Raw genomic sequence first — 20248 nt, forward strand, 5'->3', positions numbered from 1 at the left:
GGCATCTTTTTTTGAAGTTTCTTCCTTTTCAACGCCGTTTTTCGGCGATTTTGGATTTTCTTTGTATTTTTTCGCAATAATATTTGAAAAATAGATAAATTTTAACACATTTTAATGCAATAAAAATTTNTGGTCGGAGTCCCCCTTTAATTTTATGAAACTTATTTTTGTGATCCAAGTTTTGGGCATTCTAACAATTTTTGAATTTATTCAAATTTTGGTCCATAGCCTCAACACTGGAAATCTCCCCCATAATAAAAATTTCCAGCTTCTCTCATCTACCAAAAAAGGAGTCAACTTTTCAATTAGTACATCTGATAACGAACATAACATGAGAGCGGTGAGTTTTTGGTCCAAATGAATCTAATCAGGCCTAGTCTTAAAGGCCGGAAGATCTACTAACGCTCTAAATGATCTCTTTGGAACCCCGTCCGGAGGATCCAGTGCCCCTCCAAGACGAGCTGGAGGTCCTTCATCTCTTGATGATCTCTTCGGAACACCTTCAAAACCTTCTGTCCCATCTGCGTCCACGGCACCCCAGCCAGAGACTACTCAGGTGGCCCAGCCGACTTCTGCTGTTGCTGCTCAGCGTGATAATTTTGAGGCTGGGAGGATTTTGAGGTGAAACTGAATGTTCTATATTAAAAAATTAAATTTATGAAAACGCGGTTCAGTGCTTTCATGTATACATACCTTTCTCTAAACTGAAAATTTTTGAACATAATATTTTAATTGAAAAACGTTTATAGGGTTTCGAAATGATATTAAACCAAACTGATTTTGAGACTGAAATTTTAATCATAGAAAAAATCTAGGTCAATGCTATGGGTTTTCTTCGTGACTCTTTCAGAATTATACTATTGTCTGAAAGTACATAATTTCAAAACCTCTGAGAAAAACTGCACTTTCCAATTATGAAAAGTTCTGAAAGTTAACATTCAGACTCGAAACCGAACTAGATCGAGTCAACAGAGAGCTAGAAGACACTAAACGAAAGAAAAGAGAAGATGAAGAGGACCTGGAAAACTTTTGGAAAGCAAAACTAGAGGCCCAAAGCAAGGATAGTATCAAGACTGTGGATGATTTGAAAAATTCACATAAGGTGCAACTAGAGAAACTTCAACAGGAACATCATTCAGAGCTAGCGAGGATCAAGACAAATTTCGATAGGCAACTGGAGAACGTTACGTCTTCGACGAGTCAGGTGGGAGATTTGGTAGCTGTGGTGAGGAAGGTTGATAATATTTCAAACAATATCGACCGGATTGCTGCGGATGTTGTGTGAGTATTTAAACCTTTTTTGAAAACTTACACGTCTTGCAATTCGAATTCTGAACTATAACAAAACATATTTTCAGAGCAACCACCAACAAAGTGAGCTACGAGCAAACCGCGCTTCTGCAACTTCAGGAAGAACGGTTGAAAATGAAAGAGGAAAAGTGAGTCATCTTTTCAAATTTTGCTCTTTCTAACAATTCTGAAAATCATTCGAAGCTTTTGAAAGCCATATATATGTTTCAGACTTGCCGAGGACACATCAGCCTTCCGAGCGGAACAATTAAAAGTTCACGAGTTGAATTTGAGCTTGAAAGATTTGGTAAAACATCAACAGGATGCGATTGAGAAGGTAATTTGAAAGTTAATCAAGCCCTAAGTAACTTTTTAAAGGAAAAATGGAGGACAAAAGAAGAATGGAATCGATTGAAAGTGGAACGGCAGTTGTTCAAGGAAAATCAGGAGATAATCATAGGAAATATTGAAAGAGAGAAACAAAACTTGTCCGAGGAAATGGTGATAAATTATTTGATTCGTAAATTACAAATTCGAAGTTTAGAGAAATTTCCGAAAAAACCAAAACGATCTTCTGTTTCGTGTCAGCACAGAAAGAGAGCTTCTAGAGCAGGAGAAGGCTGAATTTTTTGCGTAAGTCTCGTCAATGATGTGATAAAAATAAATCTGAAATTTTTTAGTAAACGCGACCAGGACATTAAAAGAATTAAAGCCGAAGCATATGAGTTGGATTTGAAATCTCAACAGGTGTCGACTGCTGATCATCATGTGACCGAAATGAAGCTGGTGACCGAGGCCAAGTTTAGACAGGTAATATTCACAACGCAATCGGGCATAACCATATTGCCAATAAACACAATACTTTTCAGCTGCAACAACTAGAGACCCTTCTCTCTGCCGAATGTTCTGAAATCGAGCGAATGAGAAATGAACAAAAAATGAACAATTTGGCTCAATCAGCAATGCATCTGAATCTTGGAGAATCTGAAAGACGTCAAAGAAGAAGTAGAGGAGAAGAAGACGTGTTTGGATCCAACAACTCAAATCAGAATAGTCAGAGACGATCGGAAAGCGTTCGTGCTAGTCTGAAGAAACATTATGAAAATCTAGAAAAGTATGCGGGACAGAAAGTGGCAACTGTAGCACCGCAGAATAATTAGAAGCCTATTTTAATAAATATATATTTTCCTTTCGGTTCAAATTGTTTTAAGCAACTAATCAAGGTCTGAATGGTTTTGTAATCACAGTATTTTCCAGTCAAAATCAACTCTAATTGTTTAATTTGAAGAGAAGTTACAAGCCTTCTATGGTCTTTTTCCTTATCGCTTTTGTGATCTTGTGTTACTTTGTGTGATTTCTTTTCCGTTTTTTAACCAATTTACGTTTTTCAATTGAACAAAGACATTTTAACAGTTTAAACCTTCAAAAAGAACAAGACACAAATCAGAATCAATAGTCTTTGCCCGATTTCCTGTATACGTCGACAGAAACTATCGAATCAGTGTAGGCGGTTCTGATTGATAATGGCGTCGCCCGACGTTTTTCGAGACAAGAACTCAAAGAAACAACTTAGACAGAAAGAGACCGATGACATCACTAGATCTCAGAACATATAAAAGAAATCCAATTTTTCTGATCGCAAGACCTAGTTTGGGGCGTTTGTTTTGTTGCTTTTCGTACCGGAGTCTAGGTGTACTGGATGACCGTTTTTCAATGTAATATAATTTTTATTCACTGTTTTTTTTGTGTATAAGGAGAAGGACATCTGGAATAAGCCAAATTGAGTCAGCTGCACAAATACAATACCCTTTGAATCTTGAACAATTTCAATATTCCAGTTTGATTCATTCAGAAACTTAATATTCGAAGGAAGTTCCGAGTTAATCAAAAGTATCATTTTCCAGTTCATATATTTACCATTCTCCAGTCAGTGTATTCACAATTCTCTAGTTCATACATTTTCCCATTACCGCAATTGGTGTTCTTTCTTGATATTGATCACCTCCTTCAGCTTTATCTATATTCGTTTTCCAAACGTTTCCAAATTTTACTTTTCAGAAAATGCAAAAACTGACACTTGTGCTACTTCTCAGTATTCTTTGCATTGTCGCGTGTCAATGGGGTCCTGGTGGCTGGGGCGGTGGCCCTGGTCGATGGGGCGGATGGGGAGGAAACCGATGGGGTGGCGGAGGACCAGGAGGATGGGGTGAAAATAATGGAGGAGGCAATTGGGGAGGCAACAGAGGTGGAAATTGGGGTGGAAGTGAGTATTTATTCAGCCAACTATGTTTTCAGAACTTTCGAGAGCTCCAAAATAGTTCTCAAAAACATGCAAATATGTTCTCGAATTGTTTGAAAACTCCGAAGTTTACTGAAAGACAGATATTCATTTTGTGGTGAACGGTTTTTTGTTGCAAAAGTCATTTTAGAGGAGTACAATCATTTCACACTGATTTTAACTAACGATTTTTCGAATTTCAGAACAATCGTGCAATAGAAGGGCCACCTGACTTTTAACTTTTAGCTAAAAATTTTTCTCGGTTACTGTCAAAGATATGAAAATGATCTCAACTAATAAATTGCTTATCATAACATCATACACATATTATCAGTTAACACATTTTTATATCTTGCCTAGGGAAAAATTTGCTTAAACTTGGTGTGGGGTCTATTACAGGTTTTTCGGTATGTTTTTTGAAATCTGATTTTTTTCAAATTCTAAATTGTATCCTGAACTGAAGTTAAGAATTTCCAGATTTTAATTTGAAATCTCAGTTTCGAAGTTTTCCAGACAACGGAGGTCCTGGTGGCTGGAATGGAGGAGGTGGCCGTGGCGGTGGATGGGGTGGAAATAACGATGGGGGAAATTGGGGAGGCGGTGGACGTGGCGGATGGGGAGGAAGTGAGTGAAGTATTTGACACTCGTTTTTCTGTGTTTATATCTTTTTGAGAAAAGGAAACAAATATGTAACAAATCAAAATTTTCAGACAACGGTGGAGGCGGAGGAAATAACGAAGGTGGAAATTGGGGAGGCAGTGGACGTGACGGATGGGGAGGAAGTGAGTGAACTGTTCGAGATTAATTTCTCTTTGTTTATATATTTTTGAGTAAAGGAAACTCATTGATACAAAACAATTTTTCAGGCAAATAATTACAATTTTCAGACAACGGTGAAGGCGGAGGCCGAGGCGGTGGTAGACGAGGACCCCCAGGATCCGGAGGAGGAGATTGGGGAGGAAGTGAGTCTGATTATAGTTGAACGTTGACAGAATGCAAACTTTTGAGATATATTGTTCATACTTATTAAACTCGACAGAGGTTAAGTTATGCTTAACACTTGCACCGTCATGACTTTTTCAATCATAGTCATGCTAAGATGTTATACCTCTTAGCATTTCCCACATTTCACTTCTTATCCTGCTTCAAAACTTGGTTCGTCAACATAGTTATGCTTTTCAGACGGAGGAGGAGGTCGAGGAGGTGGCCGTGGAGGCGGTGGAGGACGTGGAGGAGAATCGACTGGAGAACGAATAGCTGAGAATGTTCTTGGCGCACTTTTGGGATGATTTCGATGTTATCTCAACTATCTTCACTAGTATTCAATTTCATATCGACGATTTCATTTCTGTTTATAATGAAAAATTTTGCAACCGGTTTTCTTGGGAAATGTTAAGAGAATAAAAATTGGTCAATGTGAAATGGACAAAGAAAATCTTATCGAAGTTATGAAGAAGAAGGCAGATCTTTTCCTACTTTTGAGAAGTTCAAGGACACAAAAACTAAAAAGTTTAGATAGAAATCTCAAAGAAATTTCTCTCGTATTTTCTAGAATTCTCAGAAGGCATCAAATTCAAAAATTGTAAATAAATCAAGACGTCAAACACAGAACATCGAAAAATGGCACAGAAAAACTATTTTCGGCGCGTTTGCTGCATACAAGCCTTCACAAGATGCCAAAGACAACAGCAGTTGAACTCGGATATTCAAAAACTGCAAATCATTTAGATTCAATTGGTATCGGTTTCAGACAATTCGGCTCTCTACAGAGAAAAGGCTGGTAGGCCTTTCGCTCATGTTGCCAGTTCAAGATTACCCTCAGAAAATGTGAAATAGGAAGAAGGATCATAAAACAGTTTCAGATTAACCGTTGTTGTTTTCAGATAATTTCGACCACTCATTTTCTCTGCTTTGCCTTTTGTGAAAACCTTTTCAAAAACCTCGATATTGAGAATGTTTCTTTTTAATTCGAAACGGAAGTTAGTTTTCCGGGTATTTCTAAATCATCGCCATCAATCAGATCAATTTTAGATCATGACGTATTTTTTAATTTGCCGAATACTTCCGATCTTATCATACTACAACGGATAGGTATCATTCAATAAATACTCTTTTTCTTTAGACTCTCTCATTATCGCATACACTCTTGTCAAAAGTTCAGCGTCAAAAAAGGTGGGTCTGTTTTGGAGAGAAGAGTATAAAAATGGGAGGAGATCTTATTTTTTGATCAGGGAGAAATTTTGATTGGTTTCTTCTCCGTTTATGGTCAAAATGTGTTTTAATTTTTCTTGCTCAACTCTTACTCAATTTATATCCATTTCAGAGCAATGAACGCCTTTATTCTCCTCTCTCTTCTTCTTGTCGGATTTGTCACTTGCCAATTTGGAGGGTTCGGATTCGGAGGGCAGCAGCAGTTCGGAGGACGCGGTGGACAATTCGGTGGACAACAACGCGGACAGTTCGGTAGTAAGTGAATTTGAAAAATATTTTGTTTCAAGTGCTTTCAGAATAATTTTTCAAATAATAGCAAAAACAATGAAAAATTCAAATGATAGAGTTTTCTAATGAATTGGTATAAGTTTCATAGGCCCATGATGTATAAGTTTCATAGGCCCATGATGACCAATTTGGACAAGGCTGGCGTGCCTCTGGCGTCGTTTTCAAAAATAAAGCAATAAAAAATAGAGGTCTTGAACTTTTGAACCAGATTCATTTTTATAATAAATTTTATGTAACAGAAAGTACCCCGATTATTGGAACATTCAAAAAATAAACTAGATTGGCGATGGGATAAACACTAAAATCATATCAAAACAAACAAAGACGCAATTTTCGTTGACCCAAAGTTACATGTGATTTAATATTTCAAAATTCATACTGCTTCTAATTTCCCGAAATTCAGATCGCGGATTCCAAGGACAACAAGGAGGCCAGTGGGGACAACAAGGAGGTAGATTCGGCGGTCAGCAAGGTTTCCAAGGTCGTGGTGGACAATTTGGAGGGCAACAGCAATTCGGTGGAAGAGGTGGACAGTTCGGTGGACAGCAAAACTTTGGAGGGCGTGGTGGATTCGGAGGATGGGGGAGAAAATAAATGGTTTTGTAGAATTTATGATTTTTAAAATGTAAAATCCTCAATAAAACTCTCTTGAATTTCTGCTGAGCTATTCTACAATCCACTTAAATGAGAACAACATTGAACAACTGAAATATCATAAAATTTGTGAAAATTTCCATAAAGTTAGGAATTTCAAAAATATTAAGCACAATGTTTTTAAAAACAAATTTTGATCCTAAAAACTCAACCTACTTTTGGTTTTTTTTTTCTATTCAGATTCAAAACATAATTCTCCAGCCATTTTTTTTCTGTTAATTCTGTTAACAGCCATTTTTTTCTGTTAATTGCCAAATGTCACTACATCTGGCGTTTAGCATAAAGGGAAATTACCATAGGCTACTGGCAGATGGAAAATGAATTAAATGGAACTAAAGAAAAAAATGGAGACATGCCAGAAAAAGAGGGAACAGCGGATGGGTAATAATTCACATCAAAAACTTGTCACTTTGGAGTGTTCCTTTCTGTTTCGGACAGTTTTCGGATGTTTGAATTGAATCATACGAAAATGGTAATAATTTGGCACTAACAATAACCCGGTCCGCTCGGTTAGCCTTTTGGAGCGAAAACGAGGTTTTTAATGAAAAAATTTTCATCCCTCCAAAAATGTTGGGATTTCGTTTTTTTTCGGTTTCATTCTCTCAAAACGAACAAGAATGTCCCCACATATTTCACTTTGTGTGTCTCGTTTTTCGTTTCTGTCGTTTACATGCAAATTGTGCAATTCCGGAAAAAGACAACGTCTTACTGTAATTGGTTTTTTCCGTTTAATAAATATTTTTCAAATTGACGAAATCATTATTTTATACGAACATTTACATGTAATGGACGAATTACGTGCTTATTACAATAAAAATGAATGTTAAGAATCAGTTATGAGATTCAGAAGAAAAAAAAAAACTAAAACCTAGATTTTAAAGTTTTCAAAAAACATTTTTGTGTGAAAAGGAGAATAAAATTAATGAAACGGGAAAATGTGAAACTCGTTGAAAAATGCATTCGATGGGAAAAATGAGAGAACTCAGAAAACTAAAAAAATTACAAAATATTCGACTTTTCAATTTTGAATTGACAGTGTCAGAATATTTGCTTTTTTTAAAATTTTTTTCAAAATTATACTACTGTTGTAGTTAGTATTATTAAACTTTGCTTAATGTATGGGAGAAAATTAATAAATACATGCACTGAGAGTGCAATCGTGATTGAATCACCGAGGGAAAATGGAGTATTCAAAACAACAATTTTTGGCTTTTTACTACTCATTTTTATGAGGACAAGCTGAAAGAACAGCTGACAAGGTTAGCATAGGATCCTGGATAGTAGCTGATGGATCCAAAAATGATAAAATTTGCTGATATCCGATGACTTGTTGGGCGCATTTGATACACATAGGAGTGGAAGGGTCGGAAGCCACAGGTGGGGTCGTGGCTGAAATTTCAGACATTGCAGACTCGTAACTTCGAATTATCGTTACTATTTCTCAGTCCCATCTTTTTGAAACTAGTTGTATTTTATTTTATTTTGTGACTTATTTCCAATTACACAGTAAATATGTTTCAAAAATCTCGCAGACTCCCTGCGAACATTTCATTACCTACCTGTTGGCGATGGAGTCATACTGTGAGACGGGGGTGCCTCGCGCTCGCTGTTCAAATTGTTCTTCTCGCGTTTCTGACGTCTTCTCAATTTTATTTGATCGGCCATCAACTTCTGACGCTCGACGACCACTTGACACTTCGGGCAATAGCAGTCCCGATATGGACATGCTCGCTTGTGGCCCTTTAGACGGTTTACCACACTGTGTTGAGCACATCGCTGGCAGTTTGGTCGACGTTCTGGAAGATAAATTATTGGTTAAGGTTTATGTTCAAGATGTAGAATTAGAAAGTTGAATAACAAAAACTCGGTCAGTTTGGAAAAAAGTAAACCTACAGAACTCGTTTACACAGGTGATTCGCGAACAATCCGTTACGGATTCTCCGCCATTCCCGCGCGGATGAAATAGGAATCGTATACGGACCGTACGCGAATCCGTAACGGATCCGTTTGCAACTTATTTCTTGAAAACCCTCGCCGTTCCTTTTTTCAGTTTCTATTATTTTTTGCTGAGTTTTCATGATAGTTGTATACATTGTATTCAACAATTTATTAGGACAACATGTAAAAGAAAGAAAAAACATCAGAAGTACAACATTAAGTTTGAAAATCCTGCTTTTTTGGGTTGTTGAACGATCATCCAAAACGAAAAGAGACCTGCAAAAAATTTGGGAATCTTTCAGAACATGTAGCATACTGATCACCTATTACTTATATCCTTTTTTGCTTTTTGGTTCCAATGTTTTTCTCGTTTTTAACGTTGGAGTCGGCTTGCTCTATAGATGTCCATTGCTGAAAAGTGGAAAAGTCATTGTTTCGAAAATTAGCGTATTTTTAATTAGCGTTTAAATTTGTGTTACAAACCTTTTTTCCTTGTAGAATCGTCTTTCGAAAAAAAATCATTGTCAAAAATCAACATATTTGCCAGGAAAAGTGAGAGAAAACGGCAAAAAATAGGTTTAAAATGCAAATAAATGATGCAAAAATATGATGGAAGAGGTAAGAGAAAGCTAGTCCCTCACAACTCGGCCATCCGGAACGGATCCGTTCGCAAATGGGCATGGGAGCTATCTCTCGACCTCCAGCTGCATCCGTATCCGGTCCGTTCGCGAACTCCGTATCCTGTCCGATTGCGAATGTTGAAAAAACGGATCCGTTCGCGAACTCAGATTCGCGAAACTGCCCATAACGGACCCGTTACGGATAGAAAACCTAGTGGACACCGAAACGGATCCGTTCGCATTTTACCTGTGTAAGCGAAAGTCAAATGAGACAAATAAACCCATTTCTTCCAATTTATATATTTTTCAAATTTTGAAGGGGAAAATTTAGCTATTAAAAATCTTCAAAAGTTGTTATTTATACCCTTTTTACCCAACCGTACCTGGTCGCGATTTCCAAACCGATGCTACAATGATAGAAGGTAGCATCTTAATATGAAAAAAACGTTGCAATGATTAAAAGATAACACTTTTGTGATTTTGGCTTTGCAATCTCCAACATTTAATGGGCTGAACAGCTGTTTTTGCCGTCCTCGTCACCGCCTGTGAACTAAAGAAATAGTGTGGAAAATGAAAGAAGATACAGAGAAAGCTGTCAAACTGAGAAGGTTTCTTCTTCGTTTTTTTTAGTGATAGGGGTCAAAAGACGTATGTGTATGTGTGTTCTGATGATTTGTCATGGAGGTCATGGGAACTTGATGATTACATTACTATCGAGAAAAAAAAAGTTGAGAGTGAATTTTGTAAACCTACTTTTACTTGACATTTTATTTACCTTGGAAACAGTAGAATACGAAAAAAATAAGGCAACCTTCCAGATTTCATTGTTTCAGAAGGATTTCCTGAGCGATCAGCATCGATTGGAAAAAATATTATAACTGCCTTCAAACGCAATATGTGATTGTATATCATTATTCAAGTTTCTTTGTATATCATTATACAATTTTTTCAAGAGCTACATATTGCAGTTTCGATCTAAAACGTAAAAAGTGCCCATTCTTTTAAATCTACTCAACAAACGTCCTAGTGCCCTTCAGCTCATACCGAGATACAACTTAATACGAATTTTAGCATTTTAAAGTCCTTAATGAATCCAACCAGTTTTTTCCTACTCAGTTCATCTTGAAACTTTGATTTTCGGGTGAGTTATACCCAAAACGATCATCACGTCTTTTTTGGCTTCACATCCCTCAATTTCCTGTTCCCTTTCAGATTTTTCTTCCTCCGATTCTTTCATAATTTTTTTGTTCTCTCCCAATCATAGTTCCAACTCTCTGAGCCAGTTGTTTCTCTCATTCAATACTAATCTCAAGTCTTCATCATCTCATCTCTCTCTTTCTTGTCAAAAAGCAATAAAATCGCAAAAATCTCCCTTCCTATGCAATGAGACGAGTTATAACCCTTCCGAAACATTCTGCTGGGCAACAGAAAAAGTGATTTTTTCTGGAACACTCTTTGTTCAGAAGTGTCGCCGAGAGCACTTAAAGACACAATTAAAACACTGGAGAGAAACTTGGATGCAGAGAAAAACGAATGGGCGAAATTCAGAGCTTGGGACAAGTCATTTTGTTATAATAAAAAAAATGAGAAAATTGCTCAGGCGGCACGTTTGAACTTTCAGATGCTCAAAGATAATAAAATACTGATAAGAATATACCTTTCGGCTTCCCGTCATCCTTATCCTCTCCACTACTCTCATTAGTGGTCTCCGACTGACTGGTACACTCCATTTGATCCTCTTCTGAAGATGCCAACGCCATTGCGAGGGTTGTTGGATTTGTTGACGACTTCTTGTGGTCCTCCTGACTGCCTTCGATTTGCATAAGACGCGAGTTGAGCTGACGACGACGTTCAACCATCTGGAGAAAAAGATGAGAAAATGTTTAAAGGGAAAAATAGGCTGGGCTTCGGGCACGGCTTCAAACATGATTTTTCAGCTTTTTTTGGAAATCTCTTGAAACGTGCTGCAAAACTATACAGTGTTCTACAAGTTTATAGGCCAACCCTGTTTTAAAGTTTCAGAAAATCCGTATTTCTATCATTTGATATTTTATAAATTAACTGAAATCGGATATCTATCGATTTGATACGGTTTGGGATGTACTGGGTGGTCTTGAACTGGACAAAAGTCGTGTGTGTTTAGGAAGATTAAGGTATCAGGTGCTGATGGTTTTCGTTGGAGCCTCCCAAATTTAGAAAACTCGAAACGTTGTGATTACTATTAAAAAAATAATTTTAAAAAAGAAAGGCATTTCGAGCTCGAATATTTTGATTTCTTTAAGATATATACAAAATCTGCACAACCTTAAACTGTTAGATATTTTGACTATGATATTATGACGAAGGTGTTATCTGCTGTCAAATTGTTGATATCTTTCATAGAAATCGAAACAATTGAGTTCGAAGTACAAGTATAAGATGACATGCTCTTACATTACTTACGGTATTTGACTTAGTACAGAAATCACTCATTTTAAAATTACAAATATTTTGATAAAAGAAACACCAAGGGAAAGTTATTCAAACTCACAATACAATTTGAGCACTGACAGAAGCGAAACGAACAAGACGCCTTATGATTCTTCCGCTTCTCTCGAAGGCCATGGTTGAGACATCTGAAATTTTTGTATTGTAATTTGTTGATACAGAAACCAGTACCTCTGACAATAGTATACACGTTTTTCGCCAAATAGTTCTGGCAAGATTTCCTCTATATTCATCATGAGAATATCTGAAAACATGAATCTGAAAATTTTTGAGAGGGCAATATTAGAGGAACAACAAGAACGAAAGTATGTAAACAAATAAAAAGGTTCCCATATTTAATTGGGCGAGCCGCCAAAGCCCACCAAAAACAACGAATAAAAAAGTTCTCAAGACTCCAAGAAAAGTTTTTCGGCGCTTTTAGTTCCTTTCCCATAAACTGCAAGAAAAAAAAAGAAAAGGGTTAAAAGGACTTTTTTGTAATAAATCTGGTGTGTCTCTATTTATATACGACAATGTTCCCAAGTCCATTAAATGAGAGGAGGAGGTAAAGGCGGTCGTTTTTTATTTGGACGACCCTCGGGTTTTGGTTATAAAATGATTAGAAAATTGTTGAAAGATTCTGAAAAACTAATACGGTAGCTTAAAAAGGATATCGTGTATCTTGAAATATCAAACTTCAGATTTCTTCAAAATTTTTATATAAAATGACATAACTTTCCAGATATATCTCACTTTGAAATTAATGATTCCCAACAACACAGTCTGTCTGTACAGTCTCTGTCTGTAACAGTACAGTCTGTTCAACAGTAAAAGTTTGAATCTTGAAAATCTCAACTTTTTTCTCTGTTGAGGGTTTTCAGTTTATTTCATTTGGGCTTTTTTTTCAAAATTTAACTTATTGGAGCATTTGAAAAATTAAATTAATGAAAGGTATATGTATTTAATAAGGAATTGTGAGGGTAAATTAGAAATGCATCCTCGTCCTGGTGCTCGTGAGAAAGAACATTTCATTGGGTTTCCGGTCGAGATACGGGGGCGATTAGTAAGAAGGAAACGGACACCGTTCGGATGTAAAAGAACTACGGTAGCTTCTAAATTTCAGTGAATTCAATTTCATATTCATCTCTCAAGCAAGATTCCAAAACTACAGTATCCTAGAAAAATCTTTAAAAAGAACAAAAGTTTGAAGTAAAAAGAACAAACATGGCTGATAGTGATTAACGTTGTGTGTCCAAAAAGATCAAACAGTACGAAAAGATTCTCAGACAAAAAATTATATTGCCCTACCTCAAAGAAAACGTTGACGGTCACTCACAACCATAACAACAATAACATGGATTTGACCTTGATGCACACTTTATCATCGGGTAGAGGAAAATGTTGTATTTCCAGTTAATTTCATCCCTTACAAGCATCCCTTACAGTTAGGAAAAGCTTTAAACATGGAAACTTGCACTGTTTCGTACCATTCGTTTCAGCTACTTCTGGTTTGAAGTTCATGATATTACTTGTTGTTTCGTAACCTGTTATCTAAACTTTGCAGCCTATTCAGTTTTCAAGTTTTAAGTTTGAAGTTTGAAAAGAGTTACGAGGTTATGAAGATTGGCTTACATGTAGCTGGTCCGACAGGACAAGGCCACCGCAAAATTGTAAGATTAGCCGTGAGCATATTCTGTACTGTTCTTGGTTCTTTTAAAAATCAATGCCATTGATCAGAATATTTTGTTTACAGGGATTAGAATATCTGACAGTAAGAGCTTGAAACTGGGCGAATTTCGGATAACTGTGCACCTCTATGATTTTACGCTTCAATATACTAGTGTCATACTTATTTGTAGCTACGGAAAAGATTTGAAATTTACAATTTGCTGAAAATCAGAATTTAATGAAATCTGAGTTTATCTGATACTTGCAAAAATGATGTGCTAGAAGAAATAACGAACATCTAGAACAGACTTGAAAATATGGTAACTTATGAAAATTTTCAATATGAAATATAAGAAAATGACTTCATGTCTCCTTCCCACACATGACATCTTCAAGAGGGACTACGGTGGGCTCTACAAAGTCCCGCCCCTCTGGTGAGGCTCCCAATGGCTCCCCTAACCCAGAGAGGGAAAAACGAAGGGTTAGCTTTTTATGGGATATCTAAACAAGAGGAAATGCGCGGAAATGTGAAAGTGGAAGATGTGAAAAGGTTCGTGGGTTCTTGTACGAGGGAAATCGAAGGGGAGCAGGTGGGTTATGACTAATAAAATGTACATGAAATAAATGTTTTTAGGAAGAAAGAAAGGGGATGAAAAAGTTTTGTTGAGGAGAATAAAGGAAATGAGAATTGATTCAGCCTATTGAACATCAGAAAGCTTTTCAAAGGTGAAAAATTCGTTATTAAAGCCAAGAAGATACGGTAAAAAGGATAATTAACCTGTATTAAAAGGACCCTTTTTAATAGAAGGATCCCTCTAATAGAAGCCCCCCCCCCCTCCCGAGAGGGGTTTGGAAAAATAGAAGGGCCCCCTCTAATAGACGGGCCCCCGTAACAGACGGGCCCTTTGTAAATAAGGACCCCTCCAGAATGTGTCTTGAAATTTAAAAAAAACCCGTACATTTTTAGTGGAAAACGTACCGGGAATTCCACAATTAGGGCTGGGGAGCCCCCCTTGCGCGCTCCGGAGGTACCATGGAAAAATAGAAGGGCCGGCTCTTCTAGGTTTTACGATACATCGGAAAAGGTATTTGAGAAAAGTAAAAACACCCGGGTTTATTAAAAATATACATTTCTGAAAAATCAAAAATTGACACAATCTAAAAAAAACTTTTGATTCGTAATTTTCATTTATCAATAAAGACCGGTAGCTGTGAAAGAGGTTCTAGCTATTTCTAACTTGATAAAAAATTTAATGATCCTGGATTTTTAAAAGCTTGCCTCCAGAACATAAATTTTAAGGATCCAAAATTCGTTTGAAACCTCTCTATTTTTTGTCTTCCTTCTCTCATTTCAAAATTTTGTATCTAAAGAACAGCTGTCCCTTCCTTTTCCCCCTCATGCCATCTCATTTTTATAGAGATTTATATCTTTTAATTCTCAATTGTTCCTGGAGGATAGAAATTGGTGATTTGAATTGGGTACAGAATAGTTTGAATAATTTAAAACAGTTAAAGTTTGGGTCGTTGCGGTCATAAACACTAGCAAACATTTCCGAAAACTTTATAAACTATGAATGTTTCAAAAGTTGAAATTTTAAAGGGTTCTCAACTTTTGCACAAAAATGATGATCCTAGAAACATAACATTTTGATTGAGCTCTATCTCAATGCTCACCAAACTGTTTTTTTTTTGAAATTCATACTAAATTTGAATTCATTAAATTGTTGAATCTGAAGAGTTCCAGGCTTCCGAATAACTCGGAACTCTAATTCAGATTTTAAATAATCTCTTTCACTGCTCATTTCCAGTTCAAACAGTGGGGTTTTTTTCAACAACGAACTTTCTCACCTCAAAGAGCAACTTTCAATTCTTGGCGAATGTGGAATTTAGGAGCATTTTCAGTGATAGTACGCCTAGCAGAAACTTCCAAAACGTTCAAAACTGCCAAAAAACATAAAAGTCCTAAAGTGCACATTTGTTAGAGTGACACTCTCCAACAAACTGGGCGGTCCGACAGACGGCAAAAGCCAGGCGCCCCAAGGATAATGGCCACACACTAAAAAAAAGTCAAGACGCTCTAATTCAACATAGAGATCTGAAGGGAAGCAGAGAAAAACGACGTTTAGGCTTAGAACTAAAGGAGGCGGAGATTTTGGGGAGAGATGGAGAAGAGGGTGTTCCAAAAAAACGGGGGGTCCTTGGGGTCATAAATTTCACAATGGAGAACACACAGAGACACTATGGCAATCTCCCACTAACCAAATGGAAATCAGAGGAAACATTTCAACGAGTGATGTATGGGGTATTAGGATGAGATGGTTACATCCAAAAAAAAACAGCTGAATCCATTGTTTAAAACAAGTTGTGAAGTTGTGACTGATTGGGTGTGAGGAGGTATTTCGTCGCATCTTCTGAAGAAGGGGGGGGGGAGGTTTTAAAAATAAGAACAGAAGAAATTATGAAGATTGTCATGATCATTTTATCATATTCAAAAGTGCCGCAATTATTTGTGTAATAAAACACATTTCCTGAAAAATATTATTCAATTTTTTATTTTCAAATCATCCACTCATTTTTATTTTGAGAACTTTCGTAGTTTGCTAGAGTCTTTGAGTTTCTTCATTTCTTAATCAAGCACAGGATTTTCAAACGCTATCTTCAAGTTCCAGAAGTTTTGAATATTTAGAACTGGGATTTCAGTGCTAAAAATTCGTAATTAACTCTAAATTTTAATCGTTCTGGAAATCTCGAACTTACTCTACTATTATTATTCGCTACATTTTTAGATTTTCAAATTCCCTTTTATTCTTTACAACTTTTGATCGAATCCTACTGTTTGTGTTTCTTTATATTTTTACGATTCACCCATTCAAAGCAAAACATGACAAATGTACAAATCCAATTTTTATAGTTTTTTTTTGACTTTTTGTTACAATCCAAAGTTGCAGAAGAATACCGTCACACATGTTTGGATTTTTCTAACTGTAAAATTTGAAATTTCTGTATTACCTCACTATCAGTGTTTCCCATATATATCTTTTTATTTCTTGTCGTTTTCAGATTTGAATTTTTTTAATTGTAAAACTGACTTCTTTTTCGAAAAAAAAACTCCACTTCTCCAAATAGGAATCCACTTTCTCAGATTCGTCCCCGCATTTTTAACCACGTTCCACCCATTTTTTACCCCTTTGTGTAGTACTCCAAAAAGTACATTAACTCGATGAGAAATCTTTCTCTCTGTCTAAGCGGTCACATTTTATCGCTCCTTAGATGTCTTTTTTGGCGGCAAGAGTCCCTTCAAGCCAATAAATGTTTTTGTTTGGACCTAAAAGGGGTCTCAAATATCTATGTATTTTATTGAAAATTCAGAAACTCCAGATGTTGTTAATTTTATGAACCCTGAAAAAAAAACTGCTAAACCTAATTTGTTAATGTCATGTTCCACATACCCCAATATTTTATAGGCCCCACGACCTCGTATGCGCACCATAAGAACAATAAATCCAAAAAGAAGAGGCAGTTGTTGTTCTGACTAATGAGTTCGACCATTTGTTCCTCCCTGTCTCCTTCATTTTCTAATTCCTCTCCCGGACCGGGTTAAAACCACATTTAAAAAAACAAGGCCGTGATGATTCTCCGTTATTACCGTACTCATAAAATTAGTGTCTTCTCTCATCGGTATTGTCGCCACGAATCGGACACATTACACACACAGGACATTGGAGAAGGAGGTCTCAAGAATAATGATTTGAACATGATGGAAATAACAAAAAATTAATGCTTTTGAGGGATCAAACAGAATACGACACAGGAAAAATTCAATGATATAGTCTTGATAATCATTAGATTGGTAACTTAAACAGTTTTAAAATTGAAAAGAGTCAAAAAATTTTCAGAATGTTTGTATGTATGAAAAGACTTTGAAAAAACGAAGACTGTGACGAAATACTTTCTTGTTCAATCTAGTTGATTTCAATACCATTTTAGTCTTTTTTAGAGCGACGAATTTTTCCTAATCAAAGTTTTTGGATACTTTAAGTTTGAAACAAGTTATGATGCTAATCTTGACAACCCCCTCCATCCCAAATTTCACCTGTTCTAACTAGAATCACATGATATAAGTTTTCAGGTAACCAACTCTTTAAGAAAAGCTGAAAATTGTATTTTTGAAAATCAGAAAACTTACAAGACCGCTTAACTGTGACTCCGAACTAGATTTTTTTTTTTGAATCTCAATTATCAGAACACAAAGTAATTTTACCTGAAAGTTTCAGACAAATTGGGAAACTATGAGAACTTTTGTTTCAAACGTTAAAAATTGTCTAACTTGCTCAAACTGTGAGCTTCCCAGCTTTTCTTTGTGCCTCATCAGGATCTATTAAAGCAGTTTTTAATCCGTGTTAAATGTTCATACATTTTTCTTTTTCCTCATCATTTACCTATTCCCAGTCTCCCCTCTCTTTTCCGTTTATACATAAATGACCTTTACCGCATGTCTGCGTGCCTTCGGCGCCCATTATTTTTGGGAACGATGTCCGTTGATAAAAAAACTTTACGCATGTACACATGTGTCTATGTCGATGGCCACCCTGTCTGCATTTCTCCTTAAAAAAACAGCTGCCAACAGAAGCGAAGACGAGGGAGAGGAAATCATAAAAACGCGTCAGGTTCCCAGTTTTTTCCGTCTTGGTAAAAATCTGGATATGCCTGTCAATTCAAGGACACTGTTTGTGTGACAATGAGAAAATGAATAAACGATTTGAACAATGAAAATGGAACAGAAAATCATAAAAGGGGTGCTGATCTTTGTAGAGCATTTCAAAAATTCCGGAACTCCCAAAAACTTAGGGAAAATTTCATTAAATGAAATTAGAGCTTCCAAAAATCCAAACAAAACTCTGGAACGTAGTTGGGGACACTTGACATGCATCTAATATAAAATACCGTAAACACTCTATTAGAAGGCCACCCAAGCCGCCAACTTTGAGCCAAAATATCTTGGTTACTGTGAAAGATATCAAAAAGTAGTCAACAAACAAAATATTGTTGATACAATGATAAACATGTTGTTAATTTAAAATGTTTTGATATCTTTTACAGGAACCGAGATATATAAACTCAACGTTTACGGTTTGGGTGGCCTTCTAATAGAGTGTTTACGTTAGTTTGACAAAAATCTAGAAAGATTTTCGGAAGTTCATGTCACAAGAATTTCCTTTTGAAAAACAACGATTATGAGGTCGGTACTTTTTATAGTTAATTTTAAAATATTATTCATTTTTGACAGAAAATTTTTTAGCCCTTCTGAAATCCTATATTTCCCATGTTCGGTCTCCAAAAATGTCCATTTTCGAGCGAGTTATGCGCAAATCTCCGTACGTGACAAGTGTCAACCTCTAATCTCTATTTTTCATATTGAAAAATGTCGCCCTTTCCCTTTAGATTAGTTTTCCAGATACATTTTATTGTTATGATTATAAAATAACCATAGAAACCTTTGAGTCATAATCCCCTCCTCCTCACTAGTTATTTAAAACAAATTTCGTGAAACTTCTGCTTTTCAGTTTCATTCAGAAACGACTCGGAGAGACGAGGTCTACTTCAATGAAACTTTTTCGATGTTTTCCCTTATGAATAGTTTCAAAACTAAGATTATGATTCAAATTAAAATAGTTGATAGAAACCTGAAACTCACAACAAAATAATATTAAACATGAAAGTATGATTTTCGATTTCTTGAGAATAGTGTTTTTATAGATGCAAGAGCCGTTCTATTCATCCTAAGAGTTCATGATGAGCGATTGCTTTCATTCTGTGTTCTCAGAGACTCGCATGAATAGATTATGAGCATATTCTAAGTCTATCCTTTTTGAGAGCTCTTTTACAATTTCTCATTTTCCCCGACTTTTCTCCGAGTTTCTCTTTTCTATCTCGATAACTATTAGGTTCATCTACTACGCTGCTCCTTCTCAAGTATTCTCCTTGCTTTTTTGACAACAAACTTGAAATTCTTCTCTTGATCTTTTGGTCATAGTACACTTGTTCTTTCAATTATAGTGTTTTTGATAGTAACGATTTTCGTTTAGACATGCAAGTCTTCAAACTAGGACATATTTTTGTGGTTTTATGTCGTTATCAACTATTTGAAAATTACTAATTTAGAAGTTTTGGGGAATGGATTTTCGTGAGGTCTGGGAAAACACTCCGCTCATCGACGAGACGATCCCGCACGTCGTCGCAGCGAAGACATGTGCTCAAGATTTGAAACAAGCCGAAGACAATTGTGTAGTAAGATATTTTTGAATTTTGGAGAAAAAATTGAAATTCAAAACACGAACTTCAAAGTCAGAACTTTTAATGACTGCTTTTTTCAGTACCTGTTGGCAACATCAATCTTTTTGCTCGTCCTCAACGTCTTCTCATTGCTCATTTTCAATCGTCACGCGATTGTCAAACTGTACCGTTCCCGCTTCCAACCGCTTCCAAGTTCCGAAACCGCCTCATCGGTCTTCCGTGGAGCGTTCGATCAGGACTCGATCGATTTGAAGGGATGATGAGAGTTTTCAGTTGTTTTGTCTCCCGGAATAATAACAATAAACATCTCATCACTGTGACTTTGAGATGTTTTTTTTGTCGATTTACACCGGCGTTCAGGAAACCTTCAGATTGAAAAACGGCGAGAAATTCAAACTTCCAGACCTGAAAAGGGGCTTGTGCGGAAGAAAATCAAATCTGAATTGCAATTTTTAAGACGTAACGACATTATTTTCGTATCTTTTTTGAGAATTTTTTTTGAACTTGGAAAAGCAACGAAAAATTTAACAAACGAAACGAA

General features: G+C 36.3%; 5 protein-coding genes across 5 annotated transcripts in view; 4 read left to right on the forward strand and 1 right to left on the reverse strand.

Moving 5' to 3' along the window:
- The window catches only part of CBG05687, a gene marked incomplete at both ends in the record, with an annotated part of 3269 nt that extends 819 nt beyond the window's left edge, over positions 1 to 2450 (forward strand). The window contains 9 exons of the mRNA XM_045238649.1: positions 269 to 340; positions 386 to 621; positions 943 to 1281; positions 1359 to 1439; positions 1522 to 1627; positions 1669 to 1791; positions 1835 to 1923; positions 1971 to 2100; positions 2160 to 2450. Coding sequence (XP_045093019.1) covers positions 269 to 340; positions 386 to 621; positions 943 to 1281; positions 1359 to 1439; positions 1522 to 1627; positions 1669 to 1791; positions 1835 to 1923; positions 1971 to 2100; positions 2160 to 2450 — 1467 coding nt within the window. The remainder of the gene's footprint in view (positions 1 to 268; positions 341 to 385; positions 622 to 942; positions 1282 to 1358; positions 1440 to 1521; positions 1628 to 1668; positions 1792 to 1834; positions 1924 to 1970; positions 2101 to 2159) is intronic.
- Positions 2451 to 3351: 901 nt separating this feature from the next.
- Cbr-grsp-1 lies at positions 3352 to 4857 on the forward strand (the record flags this gene model as incomplete). The annotated part of the gene is made up of 5 exons (XM_002638589.1): positions 3352 to 3553; positions 4046 to 4192; positions 4279 to 4350; positions 4456 to 4530; positions 4751 to 4857. The coding sequence occupies 5 exons, from the start codon at positions 3352 to 3354 to the stop codon at positions 4855 to 4857; spliced, it is 603 nt and encodes a 200-aa protein (XP_002638635.1).
- Positions 4858 to 5895: 1038 nt separating this feature from the next.
- Cbr-nlp-26 lies at positions 5896 to 6661 on the forward strand (the record flags this gene model as incomplete). The annotated part of the gene is made up of 2 exons (XM_002638590.1): positions 5896 to 6034; positions 6471 to 6661. The coding sequence occupies 2 exons, from the start codon at positions 5896 to 5898 to the stop codon at positions 6659 to 6661; spliced, it is 330 nt and encodes a 109-aa protein (XP_002638636.1).
- Positions 6662 to 7937: 1276 nt separating this feature from the next.
- On the reverse strand, positions 7938 to 11999 carry Cbr-dmd-3 (the record flags this gene model as incomplete). The annotated part of the gene is made up of 5 exons (XM_002638592.2): positions 7938 to 8110; positions 8281 to 8517; positions 10937 to 11138; positions 11810 to 11894; positions 11938 to 11999. The coding sequence occupies 5 exons, from the start codon at positions 11997 to 11999 to the stop codon at positions 7938 to 7940; spliced, it is 759 nt and encodes a 252-aa protein (XP_002638638.2).
- A 7588-nt stretch (positions 12000 to 19587) lies between these two features.
- Positions 19588 to 19967, forward strand: CBG05693 (the record flags this gene model as incomplete). The annotated part of the gene is made up of 2 exons (XM_002638593.1): positions 19588 to 19701; positions 19788 to 19967. The coding sequence occupies 2 exons, from the start codon at positions 19588 to 19590 to the stop codon at positions 19965 to 19967; spliced, it is 294 nt and encodes a 97-aa protein (XP_002638639.1).
- Positions 19968 to 20248: the final 281 nt, after the last annotated feature.

Source organism: Caenorhabditis briggsae (assembly GCF_000004555.2).
Source record: "Caenorhabditis briggsae complete genome, chrV, whole genome shotgun sequence".
Classification (NCBI taxonomy): domain Eukaryota; kingdom Metazoa; phylum Nematoda; class Chromadorea; order Rhabditida; family Rhabditidae; genus Caenorhabditis; species Caenorhabditis briggsae.